The 21,715-nt window shown below is 39.4% G+C and overlaps 2 protein-coding genes across 16 annotated transcripts in view; both read right to left on the bottom strand.

The window, feature by feature from the left end:
• Nucleotides 1-12,794, bottom strand: part of vash2 (vasohibin 2) — a 31,190-nt gene extending 18,396 nt beyond the window's left edge. The window contains exons 1-5 of the mRNA XM_051409511.1: nucleotides 11,993-12,794; nucleotides 10,849-11,289; nucleotides 1,826-1,914; nucleotides 1,543-1,599; nucleotides 493-567 (exon numbers count right to left, since the gene is read on the bottom strand). Coding sequence (XP_051265471.1) covers nucleotides 493-567; nucleotides 1,543-1,599; nucleotides 1,826-1,914; nucleotides 10,849-11,169 — 542 coding nt within the window. The 5' untranslated portion in view covers nucleotides 11,170-11,289; nucleotides 11,993-12,794. The remainder of the gene's footprint in view (nucleotides 1-492; nucleotides 568-1,542; nucleotides 1,600-1,825; nucleotides 1,915-10,848; nucleotides 11,290-11,992) is intronic.
• A 249-nt stretch (nucleotides 12,795-13,043) lies between these two features.
• The window catches only part of LOC127368577 (uncharacterized), a 36,903-nt gene continuing 28,231 nt past the window's right edge, over nucleotides 13,044-21,715 (bottom strand). For 12 of the 15 annotated variants that reach the window (XM_051409521.1, XM_051409517.1, XM_051409516.1 and 9 more), the window contains 5 exons: nucleotides 20,488-20,574; nucleotides 20,370-20,398; nucleotides 19,624-19,685; nucleotides 19,443-19,505; nucleotides 18,475-18,970 (listed from right to left, as the gene is read on the bottom strand). In XM_051409521.1, coding sequence (XP_051265481.1) covers nucleotides 18,946-18,970; nucleotides 19,443-19,505; nucleotides 19,624-19,685; nucleotides 20,370-20,398; nucleotides 20,488-20,574 — 266 coding nt within the window. In that variant the 3' untranslated portion in view covers nucleotides 18,475-18,945. Of the gene's footprint in view, nucleotides 14,732-14,948; nucleotides 14,978-15,066; nucleotides 15,154-15,688; nucleotides 15,761-15,863; nucleotides 16,134-16,275; nucleotides 16,597-16,816; nucleotides 16,882-18,474; nucleotides 18,971-19,442; nucleotides 19,506-19,623; nucleotides 19,686-20,369; nucleotides 20,399-20,487; nucleotides 20,575-21,715 lie in introns of those variants that run through there. The other 3 variants (XM_051409530.1, XM_051409533.1, XM_051409529.1) reach the window with 3 other exon arrangements.

The following is a 21,715-nucleotide window of genomic DNA, read 5'->3' as shown; positions in this document are numbered from 1 at the left end:
GCCCACTTCAACAAATGTTTGCCCACAGAGGCTCAATGTCAAGACACAATGACTAAGAGCAACCACTGATTTGTTAAATGGGCCTTTGTAGTCAAACCGTGGCTTCGGTGCTTTTCCACTAGAGAATAATCAAGCACTGTTTCTCATTTAAAACTGTAGCTGACCAAATCTGTTAAGACAGAAAAAAGGGCAGGTTTTCTGGAGATTTAATATCAAAACTGTTGCAAAAATTACAGACTGCTGCTTTAAAATGTAAGCTCTGTCGGGTGATACTAAGCTGTGTGTGTGTGTGTGTGTGTGGTGGGGGGTTATACTTTGAAGAGGGCTTGTTGCCAGGCAACACGGAAGAGCTGGAAAGGGTGGTGGTGGTAGGGGGGCATTAGGACATTAGAGCAACATGTCTCATTGATTTCACCCACACATAACAAAATAACCTCTTGGCCCAGTGTGTGTGTGTGTGTGTGTGTGTGTGTGTGTGTGAGGAAAGGATACATTCCCAAGATGACGGCTTCAAGACATTTGATTGGCAAAGACTCCCTGATCATCTCTCTTGCTGTCTCCATTAACCTGGAGGAGGAGGATGATGAGGAGGAGATGAATAAACAGGAAGGGGAATGAAGAGGATGAGTGGGAGTAGGAAGCAGGGAAGAGGAGGGGAAGGAGGAGCAGGAGAAGAAAGGTTAGAAGAGGAACGGGAAGAGAAGAACAAGGGACAAGTGGAAAACATGAGGGATTAAGAGTAAGAGGAGGAGGAGGGGAAGAGATGTGGAAAACATTTAAAGTTTGTAAAGTCATTTAAATTTTAAAATTCATGGGAAAACTATAGATTAACTCTAAGCATAAGGTTTTATGTATTTTGGGTAAATCTCTAAGATTTACCTTCAGAAAAGTATTTCTGATTTGGATTTTGCAAATGTGTTCCCCAATTTCACCTGTGAGGTCTGGTGAGAGCTGGGTGAGTTTTATTTTTAATACCACTCCCATCAAGATGCTCTAATAAGATAATCAACTTGATGTAAATACTAAAAGGCAAACAAAGACTCAAAACAAACCGATTAAAACGGCATTAAGGCAAACACTTTAAATGCTTCAGTGTTATGTAATGTTGGGAGGCTTTATTGATCTCTACAGATGAGGTCTCTTTTTTCCCACCCTCTACAGGGAGGTCAAAGGTGGTTGGTGGTCTCCCCGCTCACTACTACAGCATGTCGTCATATAATCAGACTAACTAATCAGCCAGCTTTAGTTACAGCAGCTATTGTATAGTATCGTATGTGTCAAAGAATATAGGATTTACTCACAGCAATGTCACTGTCAGTGTCAGTGCTTTCTATTTGGTTCAATTTTGACCACTTCAGGCACATTTAAATTCAAAATATAAACAGAAATGAGACTATGCTTCCAAATGTCCAAATAAGATTAAGCTATGTGTAAAACATGTTTATACTAATTATGAAGTGAATGCTGTTAAGGTAATCAGACAGAGGTATTTACATGACACTGTAATTGCATGTCCTTTCTTCAAAGCTGCAGTCCACTTACCCACACAGTGGACGGCTCTTCTTGATTTCAAAGAATTGGGTTCCTGTGTGGTTGTATCTGGTGGAAATGTTAGGGATAACAGGATTTTTAGAGTACAGCAGTCTTCATTGTTGCTTGTCTGTCCCTCACAGAGCACTCCTGAAGTTGCCGTCACACTGGTGTCTCAACAATTTAGCGCCTGTTGACATGTAAAATGCAATCAGACACAAACAGACTAGCTTCACCTGACAGGTGTAGCTCTCATCATGATATGTGCTGCCTTGTGTTCTTTGTTAAAGGATACTGCAGAGCCTTCATGTAGTTCTGGATGGCCACCAGCCAGTCAGGGACCGACATGGACGGTTTGAAGGTCGGGACTGAGGGAACAGCATGCTGAAGAAAGAGTAAGAGATAGAGAGAGAGATAGAGAGAAAGATTATTTCAAGCAAATCAACATGTGGTAACGTTCAGTGTCCTAAAACCACCATCTCTTAAAATCTGCCTTTTCAATGACCCATGGCTCATTACAGCTCAACACTCTCTGATGTTCCACCACTGCTGGAATAAATTTACACTGGCTACACTAGTGAACAATTTATACTACTATTAAAGAATATTAATTCAAAGCTGCAGCGCTACATTTGTTTAGCCAAGAGTGACAGTGGTACACTTATAGCCTTCTGTACAGAAAATTTAAACAATTTTGCTTGCAGTGGGTAGCCACAGGAAATAATATGACAAACAGATGGATGGCAAAGAACAAAAGCCAGTCTCTAAGCCAGAATGTTAGGGTTATGTGGTGTGCACCACCTTAGACCGCTGTGCCAACAGACACCCACACTGTGAGGAGAAAGGCTTGAGGTGAAAACGAAAAACCACACCGCTGCCTCACCTCAACAAGAACCATTTCAGAGAGGAAACCGAAGTCACAGATGTGGATTCATGAAAAGGACACGGCCACACCGGCAGAGAGTGAGTCAGGCTTGAACAAAAACCGACACTTCCTCTGACACACAGGCAGCCTGTGTGCTCTGTGTGTGTGCAGGAAGGGTGAAATATAGCAGCAGCCCTATCATTTCCTGTGGGTTTTTGCTTCACTGTTTATTTACAGCATAAAAAGAGAACTGAGGAGGAGGACAACAGGGCAAAATGGAGGTCAAGCCCTGATACTTGTTATGGCGTATTGGTTTTGTTTTTTTGCAAAATCGTTGGGGTCATAGTATAAAACTGGGGCAAATGTGATCTACCAAGATGTACATTTAAATAAACCACTTATAAATTGTGGTAGACATTTTTCATACCACTTCACATTTGTGGATGACGACACATTTACACCTACTACACTATGGACATCTCTATAAAAAGTCAGTCAGCCATTCAGTCAATAAGTCATCGAGCAAGTAAAACAAACAATCAACTGGTCACTCTTGTAGTTATCAGGCCGGCCAATAGTCATTCAGCCCATAAACCAATCTGCCAGCCAGCCAAGATAAATAAATAGCAGGTTTTACTGGTGCATAATCTCCCATGTAGTGAAATCCTCACTAAGGCGTAATACAGCATCAGCTGGCACAGAGAGAGAGAGAGACACACACACACACACACACACACACACACACACACACACACACACACACACACACACACACACACACACACACACACACACACACACACACACACACACACACACACACACACACACACACACTCTAAAGCTGCTTTCTGCTGGGTCAGGGAGTGAGATGACTGGTGATCCCTCAATTTTATCATCCTCCCCTCTCTTCTCTCTGCTACACGGGAATGTCAGTTAGAGCTGCCATCTTTCTTCTACCGCCATCACATTCAGTGCCAAACCTTCATATAAAAAAGGCTCGATTTTAAATGCGGTACACACCAACATCCATTTGACCTTACAGTGTGTCCTTGAGCAATGCAAGGAACATTTTTTTTCATGTAAACTGCAGCATTTCAGCTGTCCACAACCCCAAAAACTATTGAGAGCGGGCCTTAGAGGGACAGTCAGCACTGTGCAATGTCTGATGAAATTTTATGTTGCCTGAAAATATCAGGCAGTTATGTCAGTTACAGCTCTCAAAGTTTTTCATATACAAACTGTACGTGAACTTGCAGAGGAGATAACGTTCTTATGAGGAGTCAAAAATGTAGATGCAGTGTGAATGTAGCTTACATCACCCTGGGAAACAGAAGCAGCTAAACAGCTAAAAACATGCAAACGAGGCGATTTGCCATTCATCAATCCAAGAGGATATTATATTAATTACACAAACGTAGAGTCGGTGACAAGTGATATTAACAGTTCAGCTGGGAGAGGATCACTTCATACACACCTGGACAAAAGTGTTGGTACCCTTCCATTAAAGAAAGAAAATCAGACATTGCTTTTGAATTGTGGTTCAATAGAATCATTTTAAAAAACAAACTAATGAAACTGGTCCGGACAAAAATGATGGTATCCCCAGAAAACATTGAAAATAATTTGACCATAGGGACATGTTAAACTAAGGTTTGTCCTGTAATTAGCATCACAGGTGTCTTCAAACTTGTAATCCTATTTTTAAGCCTATTTAAAGGGTGAAACGTAGATTGTTATCATGGTGTGTATCACACTGAACATGGACCACAGAAAGCTAAGGAGAGAGTTGTCTCAGGATATTAGAAAGAAAATTATAGACAAGCATGTTAAAGGTAAAGGCTATAGGACCATCTCCAAGCAGCGTGATGTTCCTGTGACTACAGTTGCACATATTATTCAGAAGTTTAAGGTCCACTGGACTGTAGACTGAGACGGATATTACGAATAGTAACCAAAGAGCCCAGAACAACTTCCAAAGAGATTAGAGGTGAACTCCAAGGTCAAGGTATATCAGTGTCAGATTGCACAATACGTCGCTGTTTGAGCCAAAGTGGACTGAATGGAAGACGGCCGAGGAGGACACCACTGTTGAAAGCAAATCATAAAAAAAGCGAGACTGGAATTTGCCAAAATGAATATTGACAAGCCACAAAGCTTCTGGGAGAATATCCTTTGGACAGATGTGACAAAACTGAAGCTTTTTGGCAAGTCACATCGGCTCTATGTTCACAGACGCAAAAATGAAGCAAACAAAGAAAAGAACACTGTACCTACTGTGAAACATGGAGGAGGCTTGGCTATGTTCTGGGGCTGCCGTGCTGCATCTGGCACAGGGTGTCTTGAATCTGTGCAGGGTACAATGAAATCTCAAGACTAAAAAGGCATTCTGGAGCTAAATGTGCTGCCCAGTGTCAGAAAGCCTGGTCTCAGTCGCAGGTCATGGGTCCTCCAACAGGATAATGACCAAAAGCACACAGCTAAAAACACCCAAGAATGGCTAAGAGCAAAACACTGAACTGTTCTGAAGTGGCCTTCTATGAGCCCTGATCTAAATCCTATTGAACATCCGTGGAAGGAGCTGAAAGTCTGAAGAAGGCACCCTTCGAACCTGAGACAGCTGGAGCAGTTTGCTCACGAGGAGTGGGCCAAAATACCTGTTGATAGGTGCAGAAGTCTCACTGAGAGTTACAGAAATCGCTTGATTGCCTCAAAAAGTTGTGCAACAAAATATTAAGTTCAGGGTACCATCATTTTTGTCCAGGCCAGTTTCATTAGTCTTTTTTTTTTAATGATTCTGTTGAACCACAATTCAATAGCAATGTCTGATTTTCATTAGTTAATTTTCAGTAAATTATTATTTATTATTACTTTTGTCAGTTTCAAGTTATTTCAGTGACCAGTGTGGGTTTTTCTTTCTTTAACGGAAGGGTACACTTTTTGTTTTTACAATTTTGCCCACATGTGTAGTCCCATTTTAGACTGGTATTTACCTCCCTTCCTGTTCTCCCCCTCCCTTCTCTTCTGCTATCTTCTCCTATCCCTCTCCTTCCCCTTCACAGTTATCTCAAATCTTTCTTTTTTTCCTCCTTCCTTTTCCCTTCTCGCCCTCGTCTCTTCCCCTTGAGTTTTTCTGTCACACCCCTTTCCTCGCCATCTTCTCTTATGTCACTTGGTCTTTTCAGTCCTCCAGCCCTCCTTGTCACTTTTTTACCCAGCTCTAGTTTTTTGTCTCCCGCCAGCCCTCCATTCTTGAGCCAAGAGGCAACCTGACCCACCCAGCAGCAGTGACAGAAAACAGAGGGACAGTAACTAAAGAGACAAAGATTTTGAGATTTTTCTTTTTTTTTTTAAATGTTAGAAGGTAATGGGGGATGTGAAGTAGAAAGTGGTGGGAGGAAGAAAAACGAAAAGTTAACGAGAGTACGCAGAGCATTACAATGTAACTTGCACAGCCTTTAAAATAAAAGGTTATTTCCTATTAATTTAAGCATTTTTACATTTTAGTCAAGTTATCAAAGTAACCAGGTATGAGGACCACCGAGATGAAGAGATACTACAGATAATACAGACCTATTACCTTCAAAGCACCTTTGCTGTGTGTGCATTCAAAATTGCAAAACAACCGTGCAAGAAGGAGAGAGGGAGAGAGACAGATTGCATTTCATGCTGTCAAGAAGATATCTTTAGAGCGGGACATCCCAGGGAATGCCTTTCTCTCTGATCTCTGTGTGTGTGTGTGTGTGGCAAGCGAGACAGCTGAGAAACAAATGATTAAGCAAAGTCTCGACATGATTCTTCCCATTTCTTGCAATCATCCTTTTTATTTGGTTGTATAAGAAGTGATGACAGCCTTTTCCTGAGGACTTAAACTGCTTCAGTGCTGACAGCAGTACTTAACTGCAGTTTGTACTGCAGGACTACAGTAATTACAGTAAAGAACACCTTCTTGAAGATTATTGCTGTAGTCTGTAATTCTTTGCCTCAGAGAACATCTGTCTAAACTAATCCAAGTTGGCAGGGATCCATACATACTAACGTCCAATTCAAAACACGCCATTTGTATCCTGAACTGAACAAACTGACACAAGCGTCCGCAGACAGAAGTGGAATTGTTTGGTTATCGTATGTCACTGAGCTGGTTCTGCAAAAAACGTCCTGTTTAAGTGTAATCTGTTAATGCCACCCAAAATAAAATCCCTTTGTCACATCATGAAGAGAAGCATTTTACTCCAGAACAATGGAACTTACAATGGATTATGGGAAGGAAAAATGTCTTTTATCCTACTTCTTTGAGGACAACATCTACTTTACAGTTCGTTTTAGTTATTGCTCTTGTCCAGCAACCACACATCCAGTTAACATGGAGCACACCAGTATGTTTTATTTCAAATTTCGAAATTAAAACAACTGATGAAAAGTGAAAGCCTAAGAAAGGATTGGGAAGTGAGTAATGGCCAAAAACATCCAATTACAGTGATGTTGAATACATATCTTAGATTAAAATATTTTTTTTTTTTTTTTTGCTTAAAGAGCTTTGACAGAGATCTTTGCTCAAACAAGTTCTACCCAGTTTTGCTTCCTATTAAAGGTCCTTTAGGTAGTCCAGTTGGTATCCAGAGATTATCCACTACCCAGATTGTATTAGAGGGATTTGGTCCCTGTGCCAAGACTTCAGTTCAATTAATGAGGGCACGGAGAGTGGCAGCATAGACTCTGGTCACTGACAATAACACAGACATGCACTGTGTTAAGTCTACCTGAAGTTGCCACATTTTGCATTTTTAATTGATCCAAAGGACCTACTTTCTGTGTATTTTCTGATCTGTATACCTCAGCAATCCATTACATTTCCCCCCAAAAGTGACCTGGTGGCTGACAGCGTAAAGAGTTCTCCTCACCATTGGTGTCATTTGTTTTTGGCAACTTTATAAATGTCTCTCAATTATTTTATTTTTTACTGTTGTGAAGTATTACAAACAGCTGCTGTAATAAATGGTTGGACTCTTTCTCATATCACACTATTTGTTCCAATAACAATGTTATACCTTTTCTGGGTAAGTGTATCAACAACTGTACCTGTGGTAACCACCTGCTTTCATACCTTCCACACACACACACACACACACACACACACACACACACACACACACACACCTAAGAGTCAGGTTGCATATACCAACGTAACAATACTGCAATGTAAACCAACGGACACCTTAGGTGCCTGCATACAGCGTCCATATTGTACACAGCATAGCAGTGTCCTAGCAAAGCAATTCAAAGCAAAACAACTTTATATAATAACACTTTTTCCAATTACACTGAACAAGAGATAAACTGAAAAATAAACCCACTTCCTGCAAAGTTGTTTTGCCAATCTTTTTAACTTTGGAATAGAGTTTAGTTTAGACTGATGTATACATTAGTAAGTCATCAAGTAAAATAATAAAATAATAAAAAGCACATAACAACGGTTCATATAACCATATAATTTATCTTTACAACTTTACTTCGTCCCAAAACACTAAACTAGCTGATACGATTTTACACTGCTACAGTGAAATACTTTCTTTTCCTACTTGAAAGCTTCCAAGTGGCTTTACAATCACAGTTGGCTATTCATGAGCAAACATTAAATCTGAAACTATTATAATATATGGCGAGAATAAAAGTGGCTTATGTGTGTATGTACACTTGTTCTATGTTGGTGTGTTTGTTTGTGTGCATATGTCCTCCTGTCGTCCTTCTGTCCAGAACAACAGTATGGGATCTTGGCACTGTCAGCCAACCGGGTCACTAATGACCACATGGCCAATTAGTAGAGCTAAACAGCAACCAGATATCCTCCTCCTCCACAACATGAAACACAACAAGCATTCATCCAAATCACTGACGGGAAAACTATGAGAAAAATCTGGGCTAAGAGGCCTCTGTAGCAGCAGACAAAGATGTGTATCATGCCAGCGGGGACGCCATTTCTGTCACTGTGAACAACCAGTTGCACATATTTTTGTCTTTCACTGGCCTCTGTATGTTTGTGCAGCTACACAAACAATGCTGCTCAGTAAAAGGAGAAAATAACCAAAGGAAAGACAATATTACCAGTAGTACTGGTGATGCTATAAATACAGTATACTTACTTTACTTACTGTTGCTATTGAATTTTTACACACTGGTGTATGAATACAACGGAGATAGTGTTTCAGAGCTGACTACACTTTGGAGCTTCAGAAAACCAAGGCTGATGTCACAGAAACTATGTCACTTTTTTATTTATACAGTGTGGAACCAGCAAGTCTTTAGTGTTTTTGTTTGATATATTACTTTTAATGAGTTGCAAGCATGTTTAATCTATAAAATTAACAAATGAAAATGTGGAAGTCAGTACTGTTAGCATGTGGATCTCAAAAACAAAAACAGCTCCACCACCATAGGGAGAGACAATCTCCCGTGGACAGTGGTGACGTTATAATAAACCAATCATGATAATGTTGTGAATCGGTTTTAATGGATTAGTCGACTCATCGTTTCAGCACTACTTCTGGATAGAAGGCAAATCTTCCGTTGATCTAAAGCTGGTTGTTGGTTGAAGTGTTCTATAGTCAGTCATGTAAAACTGAAGTTACTGTAAACTCTTTGCAGAACATTGAAACTGTATACAAAATACATTTTCATGTCACTTTCTAACCCATTTGTCTGTGTCATCGGCAAATGTTTTTGTCTTGGTAAGTGTGTGTGTGTGTGTGTGTGTGTGTGTGTGTGTGTGTGTGTGTGTGTGTTTGGCATGTGTGTGGGTCAGGAGTCATGGTGAGTCACACCAATGACAAGTTCAAAAAGCAGAATTAACATCACTTGACAAGTATGGCGCCCCCAATTTAGCACACATCCGCATGTGTATGAGTGTACACCTGAAAATGTGTGTATTTGTGTGTGAAAGCAGGTCGACATTAACACCTAAGCAATGCAACTGTGAACAACACATACACTTCTTCACAGACAGCCATTATGCCTCGCAGTGACTAAGAGACACATAATCTGACACCTTGACTCATATGACAATTGTAATTTTCCTCACTGACGTCCGGACAGTACAAGATGCAGTTTGTTGGCACGTAGACATACTTGTTAAAAATATATATAATATAATATTATAATCACTGTTTACACCATATGCCCTTTCTGATGTAACGTTCCTCCATTTATTCAGTCTTAGGATGAACCGCCAACCCCGTGATCAGTAGACCACCCGCTCTACTACACTTGAGCCACAAGCACCCCAAAATACTATAACAATAAATAAATGATATACTGTACATATTATTTTTTCATATTTCTATTGCACTACAGTTAGTCAATTAACCAATTACTTGTTTGACTCATTTACTAACCAGAACAATGCCGAACATCTGCTCGTTCCAGCTTTGCAAGGGTAAGAATTTTGTGTTGGGACAAATATATATATATATATATATATATATAGAAAATAGAAAAAATATTATCTGCCATTTTAGAGACTAATAAATAGAATAATCCACAGACTAATTGATATTATTAGTTGATACAATCAACATCGTGCTGCAGATATAAAGCATGTCTGATGAGGACAGAAACTCACAGCAAGCGATGAGACCAACATATGTATACTGAATACAAACCTCAAACCTGATGAAAACCAGTCCCATCATATAGCCAGTGCCTGCTCTTTAGACAGCCAACAGCCTGAGCAGCACGTGCACTCATCCACCCTGTCTTGTCACAGCAGAGCACAACAAGGCTTCTTCCAACACTAAAAAGTGCAGGGGCTTCCTTCTGCAGCCACAGGGAAACCCAGAGGGAACCCTTTCATAAAGCATCCATTAACACTGAATGCACTTCCATCAAACTCTAATGTATTGCTGGTGTCATGTGAACTCCTCCCATGACCTCCGTGTAGACTTTTAGTGTCTTAACTTAAACCAAATGATTACACGCTCCTTAAATGGGACAATCACAATGCTGCCACATATCCCCATTAGACTCTTCCCAGGTTACTTTATAATCAGTCTTTTCCTGACTACACAAAGTAGATGTTGTCTGAATACTTATATATATATATATTATATTGAACAGACCTCCAAAAAGGAGGGAGACATGGACGCATTCCAGGACTTCAGCCATCTGTTACTATGAATGGCAATAATCTTTCAGCTATAAAACAGGTTTGACAAAGAGGCAATATGACAATGAACAGGTGTGTTGGTCTACTGCAACATGGTTTATGACAATAGAAGTGTTTTTGAAATCAAGACAACGTACGCTAAAGGCAAACTTCATTAACAAAGGAATGTCAACAAACTGATAAGTTTCAATCCTTATCATTGTAGCACTGTTTGTGGTAAGTGTGTGCTTTAAAGGTTAAAATACTGTCATTTAACTTCAATCATTGAGGGATGAACCAATCACAGTTGGCTTACCTTGGGAAGGTATGCTGCGTTTCGTATCGTGTCCACCATCTCCTGGCCCTCAGGGTGCACAGCAGCCACATGGGACCACATCCTCTCCCAGGTTACGCCCTCGATGGGAAAACCGGTCCTGTTGACGTAGAACAGAACCCCTCCATCCTTCTCCTCTTCCTCCCCGGGGGACCTGGAACTGTTGTTAGGGGGAGAGGCGGAGGAATCCTCCTGGGTGCTGCACCGGAGGAGGCAGTGTGAGCTGGTGCTCTTGGACCGGCCGTGCCTGCTCAGCTTGGCCGAGGAGGTGCCGGACCGGCTTGGGGAGTTGGGGCCCGTCATTGATCCCAGGAGGAGGAAGAGGAGGAGGAAAAGTTAGGGGAAGGCAGTCCTCCTCCAGCTACAAGAGCTTGTACTTGTTTGTCAGTGTTGGACGGTACATGTTGATCTTAAAGAGGAAACCTAAAAAAAAAAAAAAACACACAACACAGAACAACTTGAACAATGGCAGAACACAATTTACTCCCTCTAAGCAGGCTTGCAATGCAGTAAAAATGTCATACGCTTTTTAAAATAAGTCTACAGTACAATTTCTTTACAAGCAAGTTTCCCTAAAGGTACAGTAGAGTTTGGTGCTTCCCGCCAAGTAGGTTCACCCAAAGAGGATCTGTGCCTTTCCTATTTTGGAAGAGGAATGATGGTGCAGAGTATGAAGCCTTGACAACATAACAACAAAACCCTAAATAGGGAGGCAAAATCCTCCTCAATGTAGCAAGAAATACTATAATAAATACAAAAAGCATAAATATGAGAGTAAAAGTCTAAATCTAAAATCTAAAAAAATGTGTAGAGAAAACATAGGTCCAAAATAACATCATGTAGCACATTTGGTCACAGACAAAATCTTAATACATGATCAAAAATCAACATTGAGAATCACACAAGTAGCCTGGAGTACCAAAGGTGTAAAATACACGACGGAGTACAAAAAGGTTATTATAAAAGACTTGTAATGTAATTAACGACCCTAACTGCTCACTGTAAGGGCTCTATAAACTCATTAAAGAGTATTTAAAACTCATGCTGGTTTCTTTTTACATTAACAGCATATAACTACACAATTAAAGACGTAACTCTGTCACAAAAAAACGTCTTCAAAACTCACCTGTGAGGACAAAAGACACAAGTTCATATCGACATCAGGGATTTTTTTTTGCGTTTTGAGTGCATCCGCTGAAATGTCCCAACCGTTATTAATCCAACCGTAGCGTCTCTTCCACCGGGGCTCCAATTTCACATAAACGACGGCTCCTGCGGTTTAAAAGGCATTTCACTTGAAACACACACAGTGAGACGAGGTAGGTCCCATTCATAACAAGGCGACGTTGTCCACCGCAGGCTGTAAAGTCTTGTTTTGGTTCGAGGCTTTGTAACTTCACCTCTTCTTGTACCCGTCAAGTTAGCAGGAGCTAACAACCGTTGGGCTGGGAACACGGAAGATTCCACCAAAATAAAAGCGGTACGTTTGTCGATCTCGCGTATATAAGGAACAAATACCGCGAAAAGCTGCGGCATACTCATAAACCCATCACTTATTCGGCTTTAACGATTTTAAGCGTGTTTTGTAAAACGACACTATCAGGAATCTCAACCAAACGAATCGTGTTCTCCTCGGAACTTTTTATTTTGAAAATACAATCCGGAAGTCCTTATGTTTGGCCAGCTAGCTGACACTAGTCCTCTCCTTCGGTCTCACAACACCGCGGGGGCCGTCGCCTCCCACCACCCTAGTCCGGGAAAACGACCTCCTCTGCTCATTCCGCCCCGTCAGCAGCATGCACGGCGCCTCGGTATCAACTATCTCCCCAGAAATTCCGACTTCATGTTGATAAAGAAGGCTTCATCAATCCCCTCACATGATGAAATCATTCAGGAGGATACAACGGTCCTACGAGCTACCTACTGTTCTCCTGTATCCCTCCGTTGCACGTATCCCTGGCCGTCACCGACCATCGGCGCCTTCCCATTGGTGGAGCCGACAAAGAGGGGCGGGCTTAAGAGTATGCGCTACCATATTTGGAACTGACGGCCCTCTCTGATTGGTCAGTTTTGATGGACGAATGCGACAACAAGTGATATATCTGCAACAAATGGGATTTTCTGCCCCTTGTTGCAACTGTTGATTTTGCACATTTTGTGCATTTTCAGGTGCTCGACAAGGTTAAATCAGAACTGAACGGATAACAAATACCAGAGAATTTAATTTAGTTGAATGGAGTAGAATAATACAATACAGTATAATGTAATACAATATAATACACTGCAATACAATTCATCTTAGTTTACAACAAAAGTCTATCCACACCTCACAAAATACAGACAGAATATCATTTTCTTTTTTTTTTCAATTATGATTTGTATAATTTCCTTCACATCCAAAAGGGCTTTGAACTATCACCCACAAGTACATACATCACAGTACAATAATGTGCCTGACAGCAAGTTTATAGAGCAAAATGTATTATATTTATATGGGACAAAGCCATATGAATGTTGGGCTATTACTTTTACATCATGGTAAACTGAGTAGCACAAGCCTACATCTCCCCCTTCTGGACAAAAAGCTTTTTCCAGCAACAAAAAATAAAATAAAGGTGGATAAAAATACAACTGCATGATTATAATACTAGAAAGTAACATAAAGTGAGATAAAGAATGATGATTAAATTAAAAAAAAAAAACTCTGTCTAAGATTTGGATTGCATAGACAATTTCTCCACAAGAATCAATACGGTACCATGACAGCAAAGTGAAATTATTGAATTCACTCAGGGAATAAAACCTGATTTCTATAAATTGTTGTCAAATAATGTAAAATTAATATTATGAAAATAAATATAACTGTACAGTGTTACATCTTGATAATTGATGGTAGAATAGAGGCTCCAGCAGAAGAGGAAATAGTTTTCACAGTTCTGTATGTCAGTGCTTTATCACCACCCCGATCATATAGACACACGTGACGCAGTACAACTCATGAACGTGGACATGGCACGGCATAGTTCACCACTGTGAGGCAACATGATAAAAGATAACACACTGGAACATCATAAAATGCAATAAAACACAAAGCAATGTCACATACAATCACAATCCTTAACCATGAGATTATATGGGATTTAAGGGTAAAATTTAGATTTTTTCATATATGAACATTTTCTTCCCATATTTACTACCAATACTATTGTCACAAACAGCTGTTGGACTTTAATAATACTATATTGGCTGATCAGTAACGTAAATTATACAGATCCAAACCTTTATTCTAGTCTATCACATTTAATATTTTAACTTCTTTTTCCTTAGCTGGGAGGCCATGTTATGCATCTTGTGTCTGTCTTAAATTGACTGTTTAATGTGCATATTAGTAGCCTGTCCTGGTTTTGGTCTTGGCCTGATCTTATTCTGGATATGATGTTTACATGGAACATGAGAAGCCCTGTGTTTGTAATCTTTTCAGTAGCCAAGGGTCTGATTGTCTGCCTGCAGGTGTGTCTTTATTTCTCACCATCTCAGCCACTGTGTTCTATACTAAGTATGTTCAGAAACCAAGATCAGGTGTTTACGTGCCACAATATGCTGGTTTCTACTCCAGGTTTTTTAAAACCCAGAATAAGAGCTTACGCAGCTTTGTGAAACCAGGATATGATGTCTTATATTCACATAACAATGCTACAAAAAGACAAAAAACAGATCATAACAGGATACTAGTGCGCATCTGGGTTATATTTTGGGGATCAAAGAGATTAAACTAACTCATGGTACTGGGTGTAGTGTGTGATCCCACCGCGTACTGACTGGTTTCTGGAGCAGACTGAGTCACTGCAGGGTTTGGGATCATTTCCTAGAAAAATACAGTCCAGTTACAGTTTTCAATAGATAACTTTTTTCTCCCAAATATTCCTCTCAGCTCAGTTCTAGATTTTTTTTAGGAAATCCATCATTTCAGTAGTGAGTTTACTCCAGAGCCACATTTAGTAATTGCAAAGAAACTACCTCAAACACTGTTTTCTAAAAGTCAGGACTGTATAAACATTTGATTATTAAAGTTTAAAACTCACAATGTGTTCATCCATCTGTGTTCTGTTCCCTGAAAAGACAAAGGAGAGCTGTCTTTAGTTTCCACTGTGAAAATCCAGGGTTATCCAGACGTCTTGTTTCATCTGTGAATGTTCTCACCTTTAGTTTTTGTCCATATGTTGACCGCCACAACAATTGTTATGAGTGCTGCTAAACCCACAGACACAATGAGGAACATCCACCAGTCTGGAAGTAGAATTAAAACATTAAAACATGTTTTGACTGCAGTTTTCTGTTCTGTTTAAAATGATGCAGCTTTGAAATATTCTTTGTGAAGTAAATCAGTTTCATATATTAACATATCAGTCATGTTTGCACTGACTGCATATTATACCTTGCAAAACAAAAAAGTATCTTTAAGGAACTTAACCATCTAAATGATCAAGATTCATTCAATAAAACTGCTTATGTTTGCTACATTGTCTGGGTTGTGGTTTGCTTATTTTCTTTTACTGTTTTTTTCTCTCCTAAATTAAATCCAATCCCAACATACAACAGATTAAAAAAAAAACAGACCAACAGTCACTGTGAAGACAATTATAAAACGTGCCATCATGTGCAGAATCCTTGTGTATTTTTAAGGATAAATAAGCGAGCAACAACAATGTTTGAGTCTAACCACAGTCATGTGTTGGTTTCTGATGTTCATATTTCAAAGGCCATAAGAAGAGTGAGAGAAAGAAAATGAGAGAGCGAGATATGTAAAATGTTAAGTCACTACCTTGTTGTGTTGGAGTGTCATCCTCTGTAGTCTCGTGTCTCTCTGCTACTGTGCTTCCTTTGGATTTTGTTGCTTTGAAATAACAAAACACAACAAATGGTGATAAAATACCTCATGTTACTATCTGAAGACACTAAATGAGAAAGAATAAATAATCTTAAAAGACCACCGGTACCTGTTTTTTCACAAGGGTACTGGGTGCTTACATTGCACAGCAGTGTTTGTCCACTCTTATCTATCACATTGCACTTGAGTAACTCATGATACTTCTGATTAAGATGAGGAGATCTAAATATCACACTGGATGAACAAGTATACTGTAATGTCTTCATGCCGTTCTTATCATTATCGTCATCATTCAGCCACTTCACTGTGTGTCCACAGCGTCCATATGTCAACACAGCACAGAAGAAGATGACTGTATCATTGTACTGTTGTTCAGTCACTGGTGAAGATGGAGATATTGTGAGAGAAGGACAACAAGAGTAAAATGAACTTCATCACTATAATCATAATTATTGTAATGTTTCAGTATTTTGTTCTAACAAGACAGTTTGAGCTGAAAACATTATGATGTAAATACTCACTGATGATAACGGACAGATCAACCTGAGCATCTCCACCTTGTTGTTGTCCTGATTCGTTGAACTGTCTGCAAGCGTAACGACCAATATCCTTGACTGTGACCTTCTTTATAACCAGAGAACAGTTCGCTGTAACACTCAGTCTGTCTGATTTACTCATCTGCCCAAGATTAACCAGCTGTTCCACTAATGCTTCAAATGCATGACTGACAATCCAAGAGGTACTGTCACATTTGTCCTGATTTTCAATCACATTTTCACATGGCAAAGTGACTTCATCTCCAGCTCTGACAGTGAAGGAGGGGATGTTTTGTCCAGTTACTGCTGATGAAGATGATAGTTATTTATAAAAAATTAACTGTCAAAGAATATGACATTTATGTTCATAGTTTTGTATGAGGATAATATTAAATACAACAAACAATAGCAAATGTCCCTAAGAGTCCACTGTCCCAATGTCTTAACTTAAATTAGTTACCTAAATATGTAAGGTTTTGTCATATTTCATATTTCTACATTCATCTATGTGTATAAATATCCTTACCTGTAAACAGAAGCACCAGTATCACAAATAAAGACATTTTAAGCCATCCGAATAGAACCATCTTGCTTCTCTCTCTTATCTCTCAATCTTACACCCTTAACTGTCAACGTTTCCGAATGAGTACTTCTTTAAGAGAGATACAGCGTTTACTTCCTGTTATGAGTAACGTATCCTTTTCAGTTAGGGACTATTTAATCTTTTCATCTCTCTGAATTTTGTTGTACATGAACAGCCAAATGGTTTTCCACTTTCGTATTTTTAAGAACTAATTCTGAGTACAATTCAGGAAACCAGGTTGAGCTAAGGAAATTAAAAATTTGAGAGAACAGCGAACTAAATATTTTTTATAGCTTGCCATCTTTTTTTGTTGTATGAAACATTAGAGAAACTGACTTGAGCTATTAAATATTTCTAGCAGTAAAGTCAACAGATGAAGACAGTGGATATAACAGGATGTCCACAGTTTTCACTCATTCAGTAATCATTGCTTTTGCATTACATTTGCGACAATGGACGTCCTAAAAAGACGAGGAAGAGGACAGGAAGTTGAGATGGAAATGTAAGTAAGTAATTGTTTTTGTATATATATATATATTCTTTGGGAGGATTTTATTGCCTTTAATCAATAGTGACAGGAATGGGGGAAGAGAGAGGGGGTGGTGTGCAGTAAAAGGGTCACAGTTCAAATTCAAACCCTGGGCTGCTGCAGCAAGGAGTCAGCACACGGTGCTCTCTAGACTCAAATGGAAAAAAACAATTTCAAAGTTTTGGGGTCACCCTCTAAGGCCTGAGGTGGGTGAGGCCAGTATGTTGATAGACAATGATGATAATCTAACTTTAGTGTGTTGAATAGAGCCAAAGCACATCAAAGCACTGCCCTGCTTTTTCTTTGGCACCCATGTATGCTTGTGTGAGACACCGTGGCGCAAGCCTCCACAGATGGCAGGCGGGCTACGAGCATGCACAGAGATTTTTATGCTCCACGTGTTGTTTGGGCCTTTAAAATTACATTGGTGATACAAGAGCACATGGTCTGTCTGATGAATAAAGCTATATTGTGAGGCAAATGCATGCTTGTTTGCATTGTTTGCACATATGCAAATCAAAAATTACAACAAAACTATACAAAACAGCATCTGTCTATGTTTTATTGTGTAGTAAATATACCCAGAAAACCCCCCCAAAAAATGTCCCCAGCACGTCCTCTAAAGATCCTTTTCAAATGGCCACTAAACACCACTGTGTTATGGCTATGTGAATATGCAGCTGAGTTTTAAAGAAATTCCCAAAATATGAAAAACCCCTACTTCCTAATTTCCATATCCAGTTTTTAAGAGACCTGGAGATATTTTCACCACAATAGTCTAATGCCTTTTAAGGAGGACATTTATATGTATGTATATATGTTTATATATTACAAGGTTTTGTGATCCATCTTGATGTGCAGTTTTAACATCCTACATGCTACCTGTGTGTAAGACTGTGTGTGAAGAGCTTTTAGCATTTTCAATTTTTTCTATAACTTTCACATAGTGTCCAATCACTACAGTATATATATATCTGTAAATACATATTGTAATTCTTTATCCTGTCCGAATCATTAATCCTACCACGCAACAGTACATACATCATAGCACAATAAGGTGCCTGACAGCAAGTTCATTGAGCAAAAGTATCATATTTATATGGCAATCAACTTGGGCAAACGCATTTACATAGTGGTAATAACTTAGCTTACATCTCCCCCTTCTGGACAAAAAGCGCTTTACAGCTGTACAGGAAAGAAGGATGAACACATGTTAAAAACAAACTGCAAGATTATAATACTAGAAAATAACAGTGAGTTAAAGAATGAGGATTAAATATTGTCCAACATTTGGATTACATAGACATTTTATTCACAATACAATACCACTAAAGCAATGAAAAAATTCAACCCATTCTTACAAAAACAACTTTGTCTTCACAGCAGAAAGCTTTTAGTAATGAAGTATAACTATAAAATTAATGCAGTGATATTAAATGTAACTATATAATGTTAGATTTTGGTTAGTTGATGGTAGCATAAAGGTTGCTGTGATCAGCAGAGGCTCAAGCAGAAGAGGAGGATGCTTTCACAGTGTTGGAGGTCACTGCTTCACCACCACCCAGCACCTATAGGACATAAGTGACACAGTACCAGACATGAGTGACACACAGTGAGGCAACATGATGAAAGATAACACAACGCAAAGGAGCATCTAATATAACGCTTAATATTGCTATGTAAACAAACCGGCTGCCATAGCAACACAGGTGAAGGGAGTGTGACGTCACTCCCTACTGAGGATAACTCCACTATATCTTTACATAGTAACAACAAATTGTTGTTTGCACCCACTAATGTTTTAAATCTAGTATATATAACCTTTAAAAGCACAAAATAACAACACTACATAAACACAGCACACCGCAACATCATAAAACGTAATAAAACACAAAGATCATCACATACAACACAACAAACATAGCTCACCATTTAACAAAGACCGGATTCAAGGGTAAAACAGAGGATGATATCTTTCATACATTAATTCTTTATATATATATATATTGACTACCAACACTGTTATGACAGACAGCTTACCTGGGCTTTACAGTGGGTCTTCTAGCTGATGGAGGTGTAGGAAACATCATCTTCAGGATCAACCTACAGAGTGAAGACAACATATAATGGTTTATGAGTTAATATTTTAACTATCGCCTCATACAGTTATATTTTGGGAACCAAAGACAGGTTTCAGAGTGTACTGGGTGCAGTGTGTTACCTCACCATGCCCTGACTGGTTTCTGGAGCAGGCTGAGTCCCTGCAGGGTTAGAGGTCAATTCCTGGAAAAATACAGTCCAGTTACAGTGTTCCATTTAAAGCTAGTGTACGTAAAGTATTTCACAAGACTGTTTTCTTATATTTGTTGAAATTCTCTTCACATCCTGACAGCAATCAATAAATAAAAAGTCTAATTATCTGGTATCTATAGAAGTCACAGGCCTGTAATAAGCTGACCTACTGACCTACCTGCCTACCACTGCACATTCTGCCGCTGCATTCATTGTGCTGACCGGAGTCTTTCATGAGCCGGCAGGCAGATATTGCTAAAGCTACCAAGTTAGTTGCACAAGAGTGGGAGAGAAAGACTAACCTACATTTATAGCTCCACATTTGTGTTAGGGGAGAGTCTTTGGAGGGAGACCTGAAGGGATTGGATGGGATTTTTTCATTTGGATGAATGATACTTATTCTAAAACATACTGTGACAGGCTGTAAGTGCAAATATCTACTTCCTCTTCCTTCTTTCCTCCCAAATATCCCTCTCAAAGTCAATTCTATGTTTGATATACAATTTTTCAAGAGATCCATACCTTGGTCTTTACTGAGCTTAGCTGCAACCAAGTATGAATATAATACAGTGAGTTTATTCTAGAACCACATTTAGTGATTGTGAAGACCTACCAAACTGTTTCTTGAAAATTCCCGACTGTGTAAACATTTGATCATTAAAGTTTAAAACTCACAATGTGTTCATCCATCTGTGTTCTGTTCCCTGAAAAAACAAAGGAGAGCTGTGTTTAGTTTCCACTGTGAAAATCCAGGTTTATCCAGACGTCTTGTTTCATCTGTGAATGTTCTCACCTTTAGTTTTTGTCCATATGTTGACCGCTACAACAATTGTTAGGAGTGCTGCTAAACCCACAGACACAATGAGGAACCTCCACCAGTCTGAAAGGAGAATAAAAACATTGAAACATCTTTTAAATTTCAAATTTCGTGGCCACTTAATTTTCTCCTTTGCAGTTGAGCTGCAGTTTTGAAAATGCTTCTTTTCTTTTTTCTCTACCAAATTCAGTCTAATCTCTATGTACAAGAGATTAAAAAATACCAACAGTCACAGTGAAGAGAATTACAAAATGATAAATAAATAAGATAAATGAGTTAGCAACAACAAGGTTTGAGAAACAAATGTGTAGATAAGATAATATCTCCACCCACAGCCACTTCTATACTATAGAGAGAGAGAGAAGAGAGAAACAGAGGAGAGAGAGAGAGGGGGAGAGAGAGAAAGTGAGGAATAGAGGAGAGAAAGACAGCGAGAGATACAGAGGAGAGAGCGAGAGAGACAGAGGAGAGAGAGAGAGAGATTTTTTTTTTTTTTTGATTTTTGAACAATACTTTATTTACATTTAACTAACTGTAACAAACAGTTACACAATCAAAGAATCAGCTGAGGAAGGACGTGAACTTTAACTCTCCACCGGTCACCCGGCACAACAGCTCCTTATGAGCCCACTGCTGCTCAAACACATCTGTATTCCCTGTGATCCCGTGGAAGCAAAACTCCAGCCTCAGTCTGGCCTTTACGTTGTACCTCCACAGGGTCACAGGGTCAAGGGTCGGCCCATCCTGCAGTCTGTCCCTACGAGTCAGGTATATCGACATTTTAGCCTCACCAATTAAAAAGTTTAGGAGTCGACACTTTACATTTTCTGCTTTTTTAAAAACAACTCCACAAATAAAAACAGGGGCAGTAAAAATGACACCAAATAGGTTAAAAACACGGGTTAAAACGTTAAAAATGTGTGCCAATCTCCTGCACTCAGTAAAAACATGGAAAATGTTCTCAGTCAGTCCACAGAATGGGCACTCCTTTACAACACTGTGATTAAGAACAGATAAAAAGGCATTGGTGGCAATGGCACCATGTAAAATCCTCCACTGGAGATCTCCAGTTCTTTTTTTTAGAGGAGGTTTATACAATGTTCTCCACTGGGGGCTCAGCCCACCCAGCCTCTCAGTCCAAACACACTCTGCTCTGTCACACAGGCGAGTTTGATTGTGGATAGTTTTTACACAGTTTGTGTAC

This window comes from Dicentrarchus labrax, unplaced genomic scaffold, assembly GCF_905237075.1.
Source record: "Dicentrarchus labrax unplaced genomic scaffold, dlabrax2021, whole genome shotgun sequence".
Lineage (NCBI taxonomy): Eukaryota > Metazoa > Chordata > Actinopteri > Moronidae > Dicentrarchus > Dicentrarchus labrax.
The sequence above is the reverse complement of the archived record's forward strand: the minus strand, read 5'-3'. Positions and strand labels throughout refer to the sequence as shown.